The sequence below is a fragment of the Anolis carolinensis genome, chromosome 1 (genome assembly GCF_035594765.1).
Source record: "Anolis carolinensis isolate JA03-04 chromosome 1, rAnoCar3.1.pri, whole genome shotgun sequence".
Taxonomy (NCBI): domain Eukaryota; kingdom Metazoa; phylum Chordata; class Lepidosauria; order Squamata; family Dactyloidae; genus Anolis; species Anolis carolinensis.
In genome coordinates, this window is record NC_085841.1 from 237,610,724 (window position 1) to 237,629,955 (window position 19,232).

The 19,232-nt window shown below is 42.8% G+C and overlaps 1 protein-coding gene across 5 annotated transcripts in view; it reads left to right on the forward strand.

Moving 5' to 3' along the window:
- The window catches only part of rad9a (RAD9 checkpoint clamp component A), a 68,014-nt gene that overhangs the window by 38,130 nt on the left and 10,652 nt on the right, over positions 1–19,232 (forward strand). For 4 of the 5 annotated variants that reach the window (XM_062967189.1, XM_062967190.1, XM_062967191.1 and 1 more), the window contains 5 exons: positions 9,844–10,144; positions 12,897–13,075; positions 13,954–14,024; positions 14,618–14,758; positions 15,759–15,873. In XM_062967189.1, the coding sequence (XP_062823259.1) occupies positions 13,042–13,075; positions 13,954–14,024; positions 14,618–14,758; positions 15,759–15,873 (361 nt within the window). In that variant the 5' untranslated portion in view covers positions 9,844–10,144; positions 12,897–13,041. Of the gene's footprint in view, positions 1–9,843; positions 10,145–10,252; positions 10,393–12,896; positions 13,076–13,953; positions 14,025–14,617; positions 14,759–15,758; positions 15,874–19,232 lie in introns of those variants that run through there. The other variant, XM_062967192.1, reaches the window with a different exon arrangement.

Below are 19,232 nucleotides of genomic sequence, written 5' to 3' on the forward strand. Positions count from 1 at the left end.
TTTCCACACAAAAGCCCCAAATTTGGGAAATTTTGCAACATTTAACCATTTTTCTTGTGGCTTGATCTGTTGAAACATTTTCTCATCCAAAAAAGATTCCAGAATATTCTTTACATTGCTATTTAACACTGGATATCTGTAATAGCAGAGATGAAGAAATCATGCAATACCAACTAATATAATCCTACATTTGGCCATTTTCACTTAAACATCTAGGAACTGAAGTCCAAAATGTTTGGAGGCCCTGAAATCTCTCCCCAGTAACCCCGAGTTCATTAACTTTAAAAAGGTAATACAGGCTGTGTAACCCTTGTCTGCTATATGGGGCCACAAGTGTTTTGGATTTCAGATTTTGGAATACCTATCTAAACATAAAATTCTCTGCTGTTTCATATACACATTATACACATAGTTTGAATATAATTTTATACACAATGTTTTTAATAATTTTGTGCAGGAAACAAAGTTTGTGTACATTGATGCTAACAGCTACTTTTCTCCTCTGATGTGGGCTATTCTGGCTTATTTCAGACGACTTGGAAATGAACTGTTGTTTTTTCTGTTTGTGATATCTGCTGATTTTCCACAGTTGGGAGATGGTGATATTCAGGGCTGGAAAGGTTGTGTGATGGCGGTGATGGGGTGTGTTGTGTGAAACTAGACAAACTGTATTTTGGATAGAATTTCCAAATTCGACAGTGAAATATGCTCCCTTAGAGTATGGTTGAGTCTCGTTCTCAGGTGAGCTTTAAGATGAGGTTGGATGGCTATCTGTTGGGAGGGCTTTGATTGTGGCAGGGAGTTGGACTGGGATGGCCCTTGGGGTTTCTTCCAGCTCTATGATTCTATCTTTGCTGGTCTCTATTAATGCAGTACAAGCTAAATATGGAGCCTTATTCCCAACTGTGGTATGCACAACTCCTGAAATACCCCTCCAGTTGACTGCTCAAAAGGGAGACACTACCAAGTTGAAAAAACCTGCTTGTTCTTTGGTTCCTGACTATAGTATAGCTGTTTTATTTATTGCTTATTGTTTCTATTAAAAACAATTCATTATATTTATGTCATTCTAACCTATACCACCTACTTTCTCCCTTCTCTGCACTTATTCCCTGCTTCTCCCATCATCCCACATCTCTCATGGCGTCTGGTCCTATTCAAACCAATTGGTACTTACTTAGGGCACACTCAGCTTCAAAGCAATGGGTGCAGAGTGCCCCCTGCTGGCCAGGGAAGGGAAACAAAATTTGTACCTGAAATAATGCAAGCTGGGCTGGATCTACAATGCCGTATATCCCAGGGTCTGATCTCTGATTATCTGGCAGTGTAGACTCATATAATCCAGTTCAAATCAAATAATATGGGATCATTGTAAATCTATTCCTAAAAAGCTAGACCTCTCTATGCTGAACTGATTTCTATCTAGTTCTCCTTTAACAGTACTTAAATGGAATTATATACAATTTAATAGAAATATTATTTTAGAACTACAAGCAAAAACGATACAAAACTGAGAATGATTTCCAACAAATAGGATTTTGAAACAGCCACATTTTCTGTTTCTTTTGAAAGATGTACAGAGGAGGCCTGACAGATCTCCTTTCTAATTTCTGAAGCAATGAGATCACTACCAAAAAACAGCAAAACCCTGTCTCTCCTTACTCTCCAGTTATTTTGATGGACGGCACTAAAAGCATGGAATCAGCCTATTTTAAAGTATGTTTGAGTGAACAGTCCTTGAGTCAGGTTGAATCTGGAAAAGAAAAGAAAAAACAGCCACATGGCTCTTTGATGGTATCTAAAGTGGCTAAATAGACAATTTTATAGATGGAAGTCTAGGAGGCATTTTTTGCTAGTTCATCTCCCAAAAGCTTCCTCTGGGACCACATCTGTTTGAAGGGTTGAGGGGCTTTCCAGAATACCATGTGAGTTAACTCTAGGGGATGTCAGCTGGTGGAGAAAATGCATATCACCACCGTTTCTCTAGTGGGAGATTCCTCCTTTCCCCCCACTCATGTACTATAAATGCAGTTTCCCTCACCCACACTGCAGTAGCACTAAAATAGCAGTTTTCAGGGAACACAGTTTCTATTGGAACAATGAAAGTTCAACATGGCCACCCACTCAGTGCCAATCCTTTGTCTGAGTCCCTATTCTTCAGTAGATATTACACTTAGTTAAAAATCTGGGAGAAAACATGATGGCTGCTTGAAAAGTATCTGAAGCAGTGGGGAATCAACTTGCTTTGCAACATGAAGAAAGTGCTTCTAGACTTACGAGACCAAAATCCTAGCTATAGACATGCCTTGGTTGGTGACACCTTTGAAAACAAAGATTCATTTTCCAGATTTTTGGCATGCCAAAACAATGAGGGAAAAATATGTTTGGCACTACAGTCTCCTGGCCTGTATTGATCATGCAGTGATCCTATGAATGCCACACCTAGAATCGAGGATTCATGGAATTATAGAATTGGAAGAGACTACAAGTGCCATCCAGTTCAACCCCCCTGATTTGCAGGAACGCAAAATCAAAGCACCCTTGACAGATGACCAGTCACATCCATCAGAGTGAGATCACCATAAGTGACCACACATTTTCCCCTAGTGAACTCACCTTGTTATTAGGAGACAGTTCTACATTTCTTCATATTCTTCTTGGCTCCACTTTTTTTCTCCTCTTGTGCATACCATGTGCATGTTAAAGGTGTGTGTGTGTTAATATTGATACGCATGTATCTGCACCAATATACCTTTCTAAATAAAATCAAACTGGGAAATCACTACTTCCTGGCAGGAACGATCACCAACTGTTTGGGTCCACCACTGACTCTTCCCTCTGATTCTATAGTGAAGCAGTGCTGCCTGGAGGGCCAGCCACATGCCAAAAAATCCAGATTTTCTGTAAGATCATGGGGTAAAGGGTAAGGTTTCTTAAACCAGAAGCCCAAAGCAAATGATTTGCCATGAATGATGTGTGCCCAAATTGCAGCACCTATGAGGTGAGCTTGCTTTTTTAGTCCATGTTAATAAGCCCCAACACTTTAGGTTGCCAAAAACGTTTACTGAAAATAAAATATAGTGTTCCCTCACTATACTCCCTCACTGGTTCACTTTTTGCGGATTTTGCAGTTTTTCAATAAACTCTAAAAGACTATTATAAATCATAAAAAATTACAATTTACAGCCTAAAGAAGGGAGGAAGGAGAAGCCAAAGAGAGAGAAAAGGAGCCCAAGCGCCAATGGGAGAAGGAGGCAATTTATCAACACACGATTGGTTGATAAAGACTTAAAATAGTGTATAACTACTAAAATAAAGTTTAAATTATTAAAATTCACTTATTGCGGGTGGTCCTGGAACCTAACCCCAGCGATAAGTGAGGGAACACTGTATGTATAGCCCAGAACTGATTAACTGTTTGGTGGAAAGTGGCTGAAATTTTCCAAATCTCCCTTCCAACTCAGCAGGGTGTAGATTAGCCCTTTTTGTCCAGGTTTTCACAGCATGAGTCCTTAATAGAAGCCTCCAAAAGCCGGGCTTATTTGGATTGCTACAGTGGGATGCTATGTGTTAATAGGGAGGCAATGCACAGCAGACATTGTTACATTTTGGGAAAAGCCTTTTATTGGTTTCAAAAAGGTTCAGAATGATTTTGTTTACTTATACAAGGTTTACCCGACCCAACTGACTACACGCACACATCTTGTTTAGACTGAATTTAAAAGTTTGCTGAAATATGCGGAGCTGCTCTTCTTGGTGGTGTAGGAACCTTTGTTTATTTTTTATATATCACTTTCCGAGGGGTAGCTTTCTCTCACTTTCTGTTGTCTCACCCTCATTCTTAACTACAAGTCATTTGTAAGTTGGATGTTTGTAACGTGGGGACTGCCTGTACATAGCTAGTTAGCAAAAGGGATCAAGAATCCCACTAAGAGAACTGTAAAGATATACATCAGGGCAAAGATCTGTACAGTATTGGCAACTGTGTCCCAATGTGCATAGTTCCCAATTTGCATTAATTGTTTCACCAGCTTCCATGTGTATTATGTTACAGCAACCATTTGCTGAATATGGATATTGCAAAATTGTGTAATTGACAAGAATAAGTCCACTTACAAAGACATAAGCCCATTTACTATACTTGGTTAACTGATATACCTGAACAATTAGCCTGCTGCCTAGGAAGCTCTTCTCTGGACTGGATTGTTGCCAGTTCATTTTAAAAGTCTGAGCCATGATAAGGATTTAAGTGGAAATCTTTTGGTTTATAACCCCATTATGTAACCAATGCAAATGCAAGTAATTTGGGCTTGCTTGGGTTATGAATGGTATGAACATCAACAGGGCTGTAGCCAAGGGGGGGGGGGGCGAGTAGGAGTTCAACCCCTCCCCCCAAAAATTTCAAGTTTTTTACTTATGAATTTTAACTAATTAACCAAATCTCCATGAGTGTCCACAGAAGTTTATCGAGGGAGCCAGATTTCTAAATTATTTTGTGTTATGGAACTACTATTCATGGTTTGCTAAAAAAAAAAAGTTTCAACCCTCCCCCCACCAGATATTTTTTTTCTGGCTATGGCCCTGAAAATTAGTATTAGTAAGCAACTAGGGCTACATCTTCACTGTAGAATTATTGCAGTTCAGCTCCATTTTAATTGCCATGGTTCAATGCCATGGAATCATGGGAATTGGTATTTTTATGAGGTCTTTAGCTTTCTTTTCAAAAAGAGTGCTGGTGCTTCACCAAACTATAACTCCCAGGATTGCATAGCATTGAACCACAGCAGTTGAAGTGGTATCAAACAGCATTAAATCTACAGTGTGGGTGCACCTTAAGTTTCCAAATGTTTTCCTGTCCTTAGTCGTTGCTTTACCAGACCACTCATGTATAAGTAGAACACAGTAGGGGATCAGAATTTTTTTGCAACTGGTTTTATTGACGACTTTCATTTTGCTATGGTATATCCTGCAGTTGATTAAATTCTGCATGCATGCAATGAGGTCAGAAGTTTACCTTTCAATTATGTTTTGTAGCACCCAGGTGCCAGGTTTAATCTCTGGTGCTCATTTAAAACAGTCAAATAATACCCTCTTCTGGTTTTCACAAAAATATGCCTGCTTGTATTGGCAAGACATTTCATTTCCAGAGAGGAAATCTATTTGATTTTTAATGGTTTTTAAGGTACTGGTCTCAGGAGTGCTATTTCTTGGGGGAAGGGGTGAAAAAGGAAGAGGCAGAAAGAGGGTAATTTTGAGTAAAGCCTCAAAGTACAGCTCTTGAGATTGTTTAAATGTAAGACGTGTTTGCTTTAGGAGGTTCCCTCCACCCCTATTTCTTCCTATGTTTCATGGCTCTTAATTATAGGAAAGCTAACAAAAAACAGACAACCACTGAAGCAAATTAAATTTACATGTTTAGCATGCAGGACCAGTCCTGGATACAGTCAGACAAAATAATTATGAATCCAGGAAAGTTTTTTTAAAGGAAGATTTTCTTTTTTTAATATCTGTGTCATGTAAAGGAAACAGTCAAAAATAATGTTGACTAGTACAGTATGGTCTCTGTATCTAGAGAGGGCAAGTTCCTGAATTTCACATACCGTGTTTCCCTGAAAAAAAGACAGTGGTCTTATTAATTTTTGCTCCCAAAGATGCGCTAGGTCTTACTTTCAGGGGATGTTTTATTTTTCCATGAAGAATTCACATTTATTGTATACTGTTCAGTAGTTGTCATCACAAACTGTGAATCGTATCAAGAATTTCTTGTTACTACCATTATTTCCATGTACAACCATCTATGGTGCGTACATTTATCGATCCTGCATGCTCTGGTGTTCTGTTCGGCAGGCATGCTTCCAAACAAAAACTTTGCTAGGTCTTAATTTCAGAGGAGGCCTTATATTTAGCAATTCAGCAAAACCTCTATTAGGTCTTATTTTCAGGAGATGTCTTATTTTCAGGGAAACAGGGTAGATGTGGAAAACTGCAAAGAATGCCATAGAACTGAGCTGAAGGACTTAGAAAATGCCTAGAGAGGACATATTTTGTCAGACAGGGATAAATAAAACCACAGATACCGTTTCTGTGGATATGGGGTCTCTCAGTACTACAATATTTGAGCTGACAAAAGCAAGGGATGGGACCACAATCATAGGTTCATCAAATGTGAGAATCATTGCTTCCAATAGGAATTATTCCCAGGTAGATGTAAAATCACAGAGATGTAAGGGACCCCCAGGGCCATCCAGCCCAACCCCATTCTGCCATGCAGCAACACACCATCAAAGCGCTCCTGATAAATGGCCATCCAGGCTTGGCTTAAAAGCCTTCAGAGAAGGAGACTTCATGACACTTTGAGGCAACATATTCCACTGTCAAACTGCTCTTAATGTGCACAAGATCACAACCCTCATCTATTCCAAAAAATGAAGGAATTACTGAGCGGCATTCCATGGACGCCAATATTAAAAGACAAGGGAGTTAAGGATGGATGGGAGTTTTTAAAAAGTGAAATACTCAAGGCGCAAATGCAAACAGTGCCAACAAAGAAGAAAAATAAGACAAGTGCAAAGAAGCCAGAATGGATGTCCAAAGAACTTTTAACCGAGCTAAGACTCAAAAGTGACATGCACAAGAAGTGGAAAAGGGGAGAAATCACCAAAGAAGAATTCAAACATATAGCCAACTCCTGTAGGGAAGAGGTTTGCAAGGCTAAAGCGCAAAATGAGCTCAGGCTTGCCAGGGACATTAAAAACAACAAAAAAGGCTTTTTTGCTTACGTTGGTAGAAAAAGGAAGAACAAGGAGGCGATAGGGCCTCTGCAAGGAGAAGATGGGGTGATGGTGACAAGGGACAGGGAAAAGGCAGAACTACTTAATGCCTTCTTTGCCTCGGTCTTCTCACAAAAAGAAAGCCATCTTCAACCTCAGCAACATGGAATGGATGAAGGATTGGGGGAAATCCAACCCCAAATAGGGAAACAAGTTGTCCAGGAACACCTGGCCTCTCTAAACGAATTCAAGTCCCCAGGGCCAGATCAGCTACATCCAAGAGTATTGAAGGAACTAGCGGAAGTTATTTCAGAAACACTGGCAATTATCTTCAAGAGTTCTTGGAGAACGGGAGAAGTCCCAGAAGATTGGAGGAGGGCAAATGTGGTCCCTATCTTCAAGAAGGGAAAAAAACGACCCAAACAATTACCGTCCGGTCAGCCTCACATCAATACCAGGCAAGATTCTGGAAAAGATCATTAAGGAAGTGGTCTGCGAACACTTAGAAACAAATGCGGTCATTGCTAATAGTCAACACGGATTTACCAAAAACCAGTCATGCCAGACTAATCTGATCTCTTTTTTCGATAGAGTTACGGGTTGGGTTGATACAGGGAATGCTGTGGATGTAGCGTACCTGGATTTCAGTAAGGCCTTCGACAAAGTCCCCCACGACCTTCTGGCAAACAAACTAGTTAAATGTGGGCTAGACAAACTACGGTTAGATGGATCTGTAATTGGCTAAGCAAATGAACCCAAAGGGTGCTCACCAATGCGTCGTCTTCATCATGGAAAGAAGTGACAAGTGGAGTGCCGCAGGGCTCCGTCCTGGGCCCGGTTCTGTTCAACATCTTTATTAACGACTTAGACGAAGGGTTAGAAGGCACGATCATCAAATTTGCAGACGACACCAAACTGGGAGGGATAGCTAACACTCCAGAAGACAGGAGCATTATTCAAAACGATCTTGACAGACTAGAGAGATGGGCCGAAACTAACAAAATGAAGTTAAACAGGGACAAATGCAAGATACTTCACTTCGACAGAAAAAATGGAATGCAAAGATACAGAATGGGGGACGCCTGGCTTGACAGCAGTGTGTGCGAAAAAGACCTTGGAGTCCTCGTGGACAAGTTAAACATGAGCCAACAATGTGATGCGGCAGCTAAAAAAGCCAACGGGATTCTGGCCTGCATAAATTGGGGTATAGCGTTTAGATCCAGGGAAGTCATGCTCCCCCTCTATTCTGCCTTGGTCAGACCACACCTGGAATACTGTGTCCAATTTTGGGCACCACAGTTGAAGGGAGATGTTGACAAGCTGGAAAGCGTCCAGAGGAGGGCAACTAAAATGATCAAGGGTCTGGAGAACAAGCCCTATGAGGAGCGGCTTAAAGAGCTGGGCATGTTTAGCCTGCAGAAGAGAAGGCTGAGAGGAGACATGATAGCCATGTACAAATATGTGAGGGGAAGTCATAGGGAGGAGGGAGCAAGCTTGTTTTCTGCTGCCCTGCAGACTAGGACACGGAACAATGGCTTCAAACTACAGGAAAGGAGATTCCACTTGAACATCAGGAAGAACTTCCTCACTGTGAGAGCTGTTCGACAGTGGAACTCTCTCCCCCGGACTGTGGTGGAGGCTCCTTCTTTGGAGGCTTTTAAGCAGAGGCTGGATAGCCATCTGTCGGGGGTGCTTTGAATGAGATTTCCTGCTTCTTGGTAGGGGGTTGGACTGGATGGCCCATGAGGTCTCTTCCAACTCTACTATTCTATGATTCTATGATAGTAATTGCAGGAATTACTATTTTTTCTTCAACAAATAAAGCCAACCCAAGTAGCCTAGACACTAAGGTTTCATAGAAAAAGTCACTAGACCCCACATGTTTAGACTTCTTTTTAGAAACACATACATAGCACATCCAAAAAATTCAGCACAAGTGAGCAGGAAGGTACAAGATTAGCATAAGGCATTTTTGACAATTTGAGCAGGCTTTTAAGATCTTCCTTTTAGATCAGGCATGGGCAAACTTGGGCCCTTCAGGTGTTCTGGACATTTACTATAATGCCAAGTTCTAGATGCTGGGCTAGAACTCCTGTATTCCTCATCCTTAGATACAGTAACATCTGAAAAGCTGCAGTTTGTTTAGCCAGGCTAGTGGGGTTTGAATTTAGATACAAGGTTTGTGGATAGGATGCCTGACTTTAACATGCCCTTTAACCTTTCCCCAGGCCCCTTCCACACAGCTGAATAAAATCCCATCTTATCTGCTTTGAACTGGAATATATTGCAGTGTGGACTCAGATAACCCAGTTCATAGCAGATATCGTGTGATTTTCTGCCTTGATATTCTGGGTTATATGGCTGTGTGGAAGGGCCCTTAGCTCACCGCAGCTGACCCTGCTTAGCTGGCAAACTTAGCCAGGATCTGGTGCCTTTTGGGTTTTTAGCCCAGAATTTACAGCAGTCCTTCCTTTCCCTCCTGGAGGTTATCCACACTACACAATTATAACGCTATTATTTCACTTTAACTGCCATGGTTCCATCATATCCTGGGATTTCTAGTTTGGACAGAGGCACCAAACGAGCTCCCAGGGTTCTTCCATACAGCCACATAATCCAGAATATCAAGGCAGATAACCCACATGATCTGAAGGGCTCACAACCTCTGAGGATGCCTGCCATAGATGTGGGCGAAACGTCAGGAGATAATACTTCTGGAACATGGCCATACAGCCCGGAAAACATACATGATCTGCTTTGAACTGGATTATGTGAATCCAGTTTAAATCAGATAATGTGGATTTTCTACAGCGGTGTGGAAGGGGCCCCAAATTGCCAATCCCAGGACTCCATAGGACAGAGCCATTGCAGTTAAAGCAGAATCATAGCGCTATAACTGAGCAGAGTGAATGGCCTCAGGTCGCAGAAAAAAGCAAAAAATCGTTCTTGCTTTTTGGACAAAAGCTGAATACAACGTAGTCCGAAATATGTGTTCTGGCAATTAAATATGTATTTGAGACGCCAGAAGATAAACAACCCACCTCCTCACTCAACTCTTCTCTTTTCCTAATAGAACTCACAAAGCACCTCCTGCGTTTCCCGCCTAGTCTTTGCGCCTGCGCAATCGTTCGCTCTCCCTCCCGAAGGAGTGAGCGGGGCTTTTCCGGCAAAGCCACACCCTTTCCACAGACTACGAAATAAAAGCTGAAGAGCTCGAGTTTCAGGTCCCGCCCTTGTTGGTTCGCGTGAACGGCAGCCCTCCAGTGAAACTCGTTACAGCGTTTGAAGGAGTGCAGTCTTGTCCAATGGGAGTCCGGAGGCGGGACATCCAAGCACTGAACGGCTTTGGCGCATCTGTTTGACTGCGGAGGGAGGTAAGACAAACAGGAACTGGGCGATCCCATTTTTGTCGGGAAGGGGAGGAAGTTTGGATTCCCAAAGCGGTGGTTGTTTATCTATTCAGTGGCTTTTCTGAGCATCCAAGATCAACCCGCTGGTGGAACCTTCCTGTATCCCTGTTAAAGAGCCAGCACTTTCCCTAGGCCGGGCAATGATTCCCAGACTCGCGTCTTCTAGGGCTGTGAACTTCAACTCCCAGAAGCCTCAGCTGTTTTGGCCAATGGTAAGGGATTCTGGGAGATGAAGTCGAAAACGGTGATCGTTGGAAGGTGCTTCTAACTTGTGCGCTTCTGAATTGAGACACTGGGAGGCGGCAGCAGCCCTGGACTCGCTTACCTGGGATTTGCTTTCTGCAAGGAAGTTCACGTTTGCTTCCCACTTTTTCCCTCCTTAAATATGGAAAGGGTTCTTTGAGGCCAGTTGTGAGAAAGGAGTTCGTACTATAATTGACCAGTTGGCTTTATATTATAGTACACTTTTGGCGTTTTGTCTGGTTGTATTATAAAATGTTATGTTTTATTATCCCTTCCTTCCCTCTGTGTGTACCTGTAAGGTTAAAAGATTGTACATCTTTGGCATAGAAAGCTATGAAGGCAAACAACAACAACAGTGTCACCTCACTATCCGTGTCTTTGTGCAGTTGTGCCTTCAGGTCGCCTGTCAATTTATGGCAAACCATATACATTTAATAAGGTTTTCTTAGACAACAAATAGTCAGATTAATTTATTTCCTAGCTTGGGTACCCAGCGTTGCCCGGGTTATTTGAAAAAGTTGTTTTTTATTTTACAAAATGCATAAAGTTGTGGGTGAACTACAAAACATCATGCCAGGTTAACCCCATGATACTCCACCAGTGGTTAAGGTTTGTTATGTTGGGCAAGTTTGCTTTCTAGATGCATCATCAGTGGGGTCCTGCAGGGTGAACTACAGCTCTCACCATGGTGGGTCAGTTCTCAAACCCCTCCAGTATGTTCTGTTGGTCATGTAGGTTCCGTGTGCCAAGTTTGATCCACTTTGGTGGGGTTTACTGTTTCTCTGGTTGTAGGCGAACTACAACTTCTAAAAAATTGAGGTCAATCTCTCCCAAACTCCTCCAAAATTAGGCATATTGGATATGTGTGCCAAGTTTGGTCCAAGTCCATTGTTGGTGGGGTCCAGAGTGCTTTTTGATTGCAGATGAACTATAAATCCCTGTACCTACAACTCCCAGATGTCAAGGCCAAGTCCCCCCAAATCCCTCCAGCGTGTTCTGTTGGTCATGAGGGTTCTGTGTGCCAAATCTGGTCCAGGTCCCTTGTCAATGGGGGTCACAGCGTTGTGTCTTGATGCAGAGTGAACTACAACTTCCATCATGTTGAATCAGTCCCCCAAACTTCTCCAGTATGTTTACTCGCTGCTCAGTTCTGCTCTGTTTGCTATGTGGAGTTGAAAAGAGTAGGAAAGAATTACGGGAGAGGCAGTGAGCGGGATCATGCAACTTCCACACCAATGGAGAGAGCAAGGAAACCTGGGATGCCAGTTGTGGAGGAAAACCAGGAAATCTAGGAGGAAATTGTCCCCAAATGAAAGTATTCCTTGGATAATGTGCTGCAGTGTTTGGGGAGGACATTGGCAGTGTTTGGGCTACATGTTCATGGTGCTCGCTATAACCTGAAATGTCACTGGAGGGAGTGTTTTTGGTGGTTCCTCAGCACTGTGGGTTATAGCTGTTGGTGGAGGAGGGAGCCTGTCTGCGGAAGTGGACACTTCCGTCACATACACACATACAGATTTTCACTTTTATTATGTGTATAGATTATTTATTTATTCAGATCAGATGTGGTTTTGTCACTTCTGTCCTATGAAATACAGGCTACAACACCTGGTGTTTGTTAGTGGTGTCCTGTCCAGGTGTGCTCTAGGATTTCCATTGTGCTCTGTTATACACCAGCCAGATTTCTACCACTAAATTTGGACCTACCTTCTACCATCCCTGGCTAAAAGGCCCTCTGTATCCTATTGTAAGGCAAATGACTTTGGGATGGGATCATTTGTAAACAAATCTCACTAAGCTTAATCACACAACCTATATTCTATGTGTACTTGATCTAGTAGTCATCTTTTTCATTTGACATATAGCTGATAAAAATATTCGCAATATATTCAGCATTGATTGTACTTACATAAGAAAATGTGTTCACTATTTCCTCTATCTCGTACCATTGGGTTAGGATGTCATTTTGGTGTAGGGACATGGAGCAAATTAGAAACTTCTCGTTCACTTTCACTCTCTTGGCATATACAGTAGAGTATCACTTATCCAACATAAACGGGCCAGCAGAACGTTGGATAGGCAAATATGTTGGATAATAAGGAGGGATTAAGGAAAAGCCTATTAAACATCAAATTACATTATGATTTTACAAATTAAGCACCAAAACATCATGTTTTACAATAAATTTGACAGAAAAAGCAGTTCAATACACAGCAATGTTATGCAGTAATTACTGTATTTACGAATTTAGCACCAAAACATCACAATGTGTTGAAAATATTGACTACAAAAACATACCGTAGACTACTAAAAGGCAGACTACATTGGATAAGTGAATGCTGGATAAGTGAGACTCTACTGTAGTTTTTCAAAGTAGCAGTAGATCTTATTTTTGTTATTCAAGTAATTTCAGAAATGTAACGACGATCAGATATGCACCTGATAATGTGTATATATTTTTTATCTCTCACAGCATCCACTTTGGAATCCTAGAGGATCCTTTTGGTTACAAAGTGGAATTGCATGCAGAGTATGAGGTGAAGGGTAATCTCTCAGATGTTTAGTTCCATCCAATTTCTGCCTGGTGTGGAGGAACGTGCTGGTTTTTGTTCTGTGGCATGAAGTGCATAGTCACCGGGGGCAATGTGAAAGGTAAGGCAAGAATTATGGTTGCCATACAGAACATTCCACCTTTGAAACCTTGACATGTGCAGGAGAAGTGTACTGAAAGAGTCTTCATACTCAGTGGAGTGGATTGTGCAACATGTGGTCCTTTGCCTTAATTTTAAAGGTCCTCAAATTCAGTTCAGATTCCTGGCAGAATTGATATTTCCCTCCCTTTCCATATGCTATATAGAAAGAGAGAGTGCATAGTGAGTGAGAAAAAGCAAGCAAACAGTTCTCTCTGACTATGACACTATAGAATTCATGCACTTTAACTGTCATGGCCCAGTGCTATGGAATCTTGTGATTTGTAGTTTGGTGAGACACCAGCACTCTTTAGCAGAGGAGGTTAAAGACATTGCAAAACTACGACTACCATGAGTCAGAGCATTGATCCATGATACTTAAAGAAGTATCAAACTGCATTAATTCTTCCCTAAGAATTCCTGACATGACTTGACAAATTAAATTTCTTAAAGGGAATATCCTGATGGGATAGGACTAAGAATGACATGTGTGTGTTTGTGTGTATCCCATGGAAAGTAATGACTTTGTATCAGAGAGTGAAATGAAAAGAATGATTTTGTCTTAAAGCAGTGCTGGATAGTCTGAGGGCCCTTTCACACATCCTTAGATCCCAGAATATCAAGGCAGAAAATCCCACAATATCTGCTTTGAACTGGGTTATCTGTGTCCACACTACCATATATTCCAATTCAAAGCAGAAAATGTGGGATTTTATTCAGCTGTGTAGAAGAGGCCTAAGTCTGTAGGAAGGATTGACTAAGTTGGGATGAAATGTAAGACACCATGGGATACTTAAACTTTCCCATACCAATTTAATGTTCTTTTTGCCCCATGTTCAGCCCTAGGGAAAGCAATACATTCCCTCGCCCGTGTTGGAGATGAAATCTATGTCGAGCCACTACAAGAAGGGGTAAGACAAGGAGCCTTTGATGTCTAAGAGAGCTTTGGAAAGAGAAAGTGGAGACCTTCCATAGCAGAATTAAAATATGCCATATCAGGTTGACTGTTAATGGTTATGGGGTCAAAGAATCCTGTCCATTTGCAATATGAAGCGGAAACATTATTTAAATTCATTGTAACATCTTATAAGAAAATCTAACAAGATATAATAGGAAGATTTACTACAGAAGATGAGATTCTAAACAGCATATTGATTATGCATTACCTTTGTGGTTGTAACTAAAGGCTTTTCTTTGCAGCAGTGATTCACTTCTGGCATTATGATCAATTTACTTGGCTGGGGGCGGGTGTGCTGATCACCTGTCAAAATTCTGTGTGCGTGTATGCTTCAGTTGTTAATATTTTGCATGCTGAAAGACATGAAAGTCTTTTCATTAACAATTGTCATGTGTTTGTACTAGTGACACTTTCCTCTGGCCAAGCAGGACTTGAAAGCTGTGCTTGAGGCTAGAAGGCTGTAAGGATCCTAGATGATGAAGTGGAATGATCTTTTTTGCTCTGTGGTACTGCTTAAGTTAATGGCCCTTTCTGTTTTTATTCCAGCTGTCCATGCGGACAGTCAGTGCATCTCGCTCAGCTTATGCAAGCTTCCTGTTTGCCCCACTCTTCTTCCAAAACTACCAGCCAACAGAATCAGGATATGACCCAGATTCAGAGGCTTTCCGGTGCAAAGTTCACATGAAGGTGAGATACCCATGGGAGCCCCAAGCCCTTCCCAAAAGGCAAGTGAACCACATGTTCACTTGCCATTGCCTTTCCTGATCTCCCAAGTTTAGAAGGCCAGTATGGGTTTCGTGGTTTAGAGCAGGGCTTCTTATACTTTTTCCACTCGCAACCCTTTTCTGCTCAAGAAATCTTGATCTGGACCCAGGTATAAAAGTTAAACATTTTCTTATAATAAATCAACATTTGGAAAGCTTTCAATGCAGGATGATTTGTTTTTTTATGGAGTATAGCTTAAGCATTTTCCGCACGGTCCACCATAAACACTGCACAATGTTGCTAAGATTTGTATAAATAGGTAGCATTCAGAAATTTTTAACTGTTGCCAATTTTTGTGTGACCCCAACATTGAGCTAAGGAGATCCCAGTTTAAGAAATAGTTTAGAGTGAGACTTGGGTATTACGGCTTATTCCTCATTGACACGTAAAAGAGACTGGATGATTTTGGTTAGCCACTTTCTCAGGATGAACTACAGGACAGAGTGGTTGTGAGGATAGAGGGAAAACCATGTATGCTGCTTTGAGCTTATTTGACAGAATATAAAAGGAAAGGAATATAAATACATAATTAAGTTGCCACTCCAACTGCAATTTGATTATGTAGTTTGTGGGGCACATGTAGTACTCTGGACCCTGCATTTTTTTAAAAAAAGAAAGCTTCCCCACAAACATCCCTGAGAGCAGTAGGGGGAAATTTTGCTATGTTTTAAGCTCAGTGGGATTCTTTTTATTAATGGGAATGGACTCAAAACCCAGTCACAGGGGGCAAACCCATTTGGAGGCTCAGGGAGATCTTTACGGTCCTTGGAAAGCCAACATGGCCATCTATCTCCCAACATTTACCCACCATTGCTGTAACCAATACACTGGTTTTCATAGTGGCTTTACCTTATTTTGGGGACTGTGTGTGTGTTAAAGAGAGAAACACGTCCATTAACGTTTTTTTCTTCCTGCCTTACAGTCTTTCTTGGCTGTTTTCCGTTCACTGCCCTCCCTGGAGAAGACTGTGGAGAAGTGCCTTCTCTCACTAAACTCCCATGCCAGCCGATTCCGGGTGCAGCTCCACTGCAAATATGGTGAGCTCTGGGCCTGAATGGGAAGCAGATTAACCTTTGAAGGCTGAGGGTTGATGTGTGGGCACTTATTTCAGAGCACAGTTTTGGTGCATTTGAAATCTGAATATAGAAATTGCCAGATGGCAATTATTATGTGTGAGAGGTACCAAATGAATTTGGAGAAACCCGAGAGAGACAGGAAAAGGGAATTTATTGAGGGTTTTTGTCAGAGTCACAAGTCTTTTACCCCACTACCACTGAACCGTGGTGTTGGAGGAAAATTCTGAGAGTGCCTTGGACTGCAAGAAGATAAAACCAGTTCATACTCCAGGAAATGCTGCCCGGCTGCTCACTGGAGGGAAGGATATTAGAGGTAAAGATAAAGTATTTTGGCCACATAATGAGAAGACAGGAAAACTTGGAGAAGAGAATGATGCTGGGGGGAAAGGAAGGAAAAAGGAAGAGAGGCTGACCAAGGACAAGATGGATGGATGTTATCCTTAAAGTGACTGGCTTGACCTTGAAGATACTGGGGGTGGCCACTGCCGACAGGGCATGAGCTGGTCCATGAGGTCACAAAGAGTCAGAAGCAACTGAACAAATAAACAACAACAACCCCGAAGCCAAAAGGGGAAATAAATTGTGTGCCAGTTGCTTCAGCCTACAACACCCATCAGCCCTGTACTACAAGACTAACAGTCAGGAAATGTGGAAATACGGGCAGTCCCCAGGTTACAAACAAGATAGGTTCTGTAGGTTTGTTCTTAAATTGAAGTTGTATATAAGTCAGAACAGGTACATTTTTAAGTCTATCTGTCAAGGACAGAACGCCACAAGATTCAAAGTAACAGAGTTTATTAGATTACAGAACTCAAAAATGCCCGTAAAACACAAGGGCCAGGCAGTTTTTGCCTTTAGGAGCAAAAAGGGGCAAAAGTAAATGTTCAAAAGATAAACCGGATTAAACCGGAGTTTAATCCGGGTAAAAACAAAACTGCTTTCTTCAGCCTGGGTATAAACAAAACGAAAGCCAAGGAACAAAAGATACAAGGAATGCAACTAATTGGCAGCAGATTCCTCTCTGCTGCCAACACTGTGTTTAGAGTAACTTGCGTCGCTCCCACACGCACACACAGCAGACAGGATCTCCAACACGAGCAGACGCAGCCAGGGATTTTAGCAGTAGAGTAGACCAGTTCCGTTCCGTAGATCAAAGCCAGAAGCAGACGTTTGTAGTTTTTCCAAGTCCAAGAAGGGGGGAAGACAAGCCGTGGTCAGTTCAGTCCGAGTTCTCAAAGCAGGAGATGGCGTCCGTCAGGAAGACGACGGAAGGTCAAGCTAATAAGAGTAAGCACAGGTTTGCACAAACAAATGCCCACACAATCCCTCCCGCCGTCTGACCCTGGATTCCAATCAACTTACGTCTCAGCACAGGAAAGTACACAAGTCTTCAGGGAAGCGTCCCACACACACACACGAATCCCAAGCGTTTGCCCAGATTACCTTGCCCGACGCAATTTGCAATTGCTCCCAAGTCCCATTTTATGCCAGTTACAAATCTTCATCACTGTCAGCTGCCCTCCTTAACCCGGGCGTTTCCTCATCACTTTCCTCGTCAGAGCTGGAACACCTCTGACTACGCCCAACAGCATCTCCAGCTGTGGATCCCGTCCCATCCCTCCAGCTACGCCATGGGTCTAATCCTGAAGGTCCCCATTCATCTTCTGCCCCATCATGGCCAGTGGCCCCCAATTCCTCCCTTACCCGAGTCCAATCCATCTCATCCTCCTCTGAGCTAACCAGCCCTTCCTCCATTCTCTCCGTGAACCCTTCAAAAGACTCTTCGTCAGAGGGTGCTGCAAATATGTCTCGCAGTCTTTTTCTCTCTCGCTCCTCGAGAGTATCCGACTCTCGAGGAGTCTTACGCCCACGCCTGTCAGAAACAGAGCCACGAGGCTCAATCATAACACTATCCCCTCTCACAAAGGCCTCCTCCCCCGATGGCGGAGAAGTGGCAGTGATACCCTCCGCTATAGCACCACGACGACTAGAGGTATCAAGTTTCAACAGCGAACGATGAAAGACTGGATGGACCTTTAAACTAGACGGTAAACGCAAACGAAACGCAACAGAAGAAATCTTTTTAACGATAGGAAAGGGACCCAAATACCGAGGCGCAAACTTTCCCCCAGCCTGTTTAATATGTTTGGAAGATAACCACACCAAATCCCCTTCTTCCAACTCCTCCCCTGCCTGCCTGTGGCGGTCAGCCTGAGTCTTCTGCGTTGCCTTAGCTTCCAACAGTAAGCGACGGGCAACATCATGCAATGCAGCCATTTCCGTAGAGCGGTACACAGGGTCCGAAGAGACCACATTGGTCGACGGCGCCACACCTCCCCGTGGGTGAAAGCCATAAGTAAGCTCAAACGGCGTATGCTGACTAGACGTGTGCACCGCATTGTTGTAAGCAAATTCCGCCACCGGTAACCACTTCACCCAAGCCGTGGGTTGATCTAAACAAAAACAACGCAAATACTGCTCTAAGAGCCCATTAACCCGTTCCGACTGTCCATCCGTTTGCGGATGGAAGGCGGACGACACGTTTAACTTAGTCCCCAAGCACTCATGGAAGTGTTTCCAAAAGCGTGACACAAATTGCGGAGCCCTATCGGAAATAATCACCTCGGGTGCTCCGTGCAAGCGATAGATGTGCTTTGTAAATAGTAAGGCCAACGTAGGGGCCGCCGGAATGGTTGAACAAGGAATAAAATGAGCCAGTTTACTAAATAAATCCACCACCACCCAAATACAAGTATAACCCCCAGACTTAGGCAAATCTGAAATGAAATCCATGGAAATGATTTGCCATGGCCTCTCCGGAACAGGTAAAGACGACAACAACCCTCTAGGGCGCCCAACAGGCGTCTTACTTTGCTGGCAAACGGCGCAGCTGTCACAAAAGCGCAGAATGTCTTGCCGCATCTTTGGCCACCAGTAGCTCCTGGTGATAAGCTGTACGGTCTTGAACCTGCCAAAGTGCCCAGCCATGGGTTCGTCATGGTGGGCTCTAATCACCTCCAACCTGAGGGCCCCCACTGGTACGTAAACCTGCCCCCTACGCACCAATACCCCGTCTTGATCTTGGAGATGCGGCAGTATGGTACGGTTACCTGCTGAGAGCAACATCAGTTGCTCCTGAGTCCACACATCATCTTTCTGAGCCTCAAGGATCTGGTCATGTAACCCGAGCTCATTATCTACAACACACAGCGAGGCAGTAGGCAAGATGGTCTGACATACTACCTGCTCATTGGTCTTAAATTCTGGCTTGCGGGATAAAGCATCGGCCCGCAAGTTTGCCTTCCCCTCCACGAACTGCA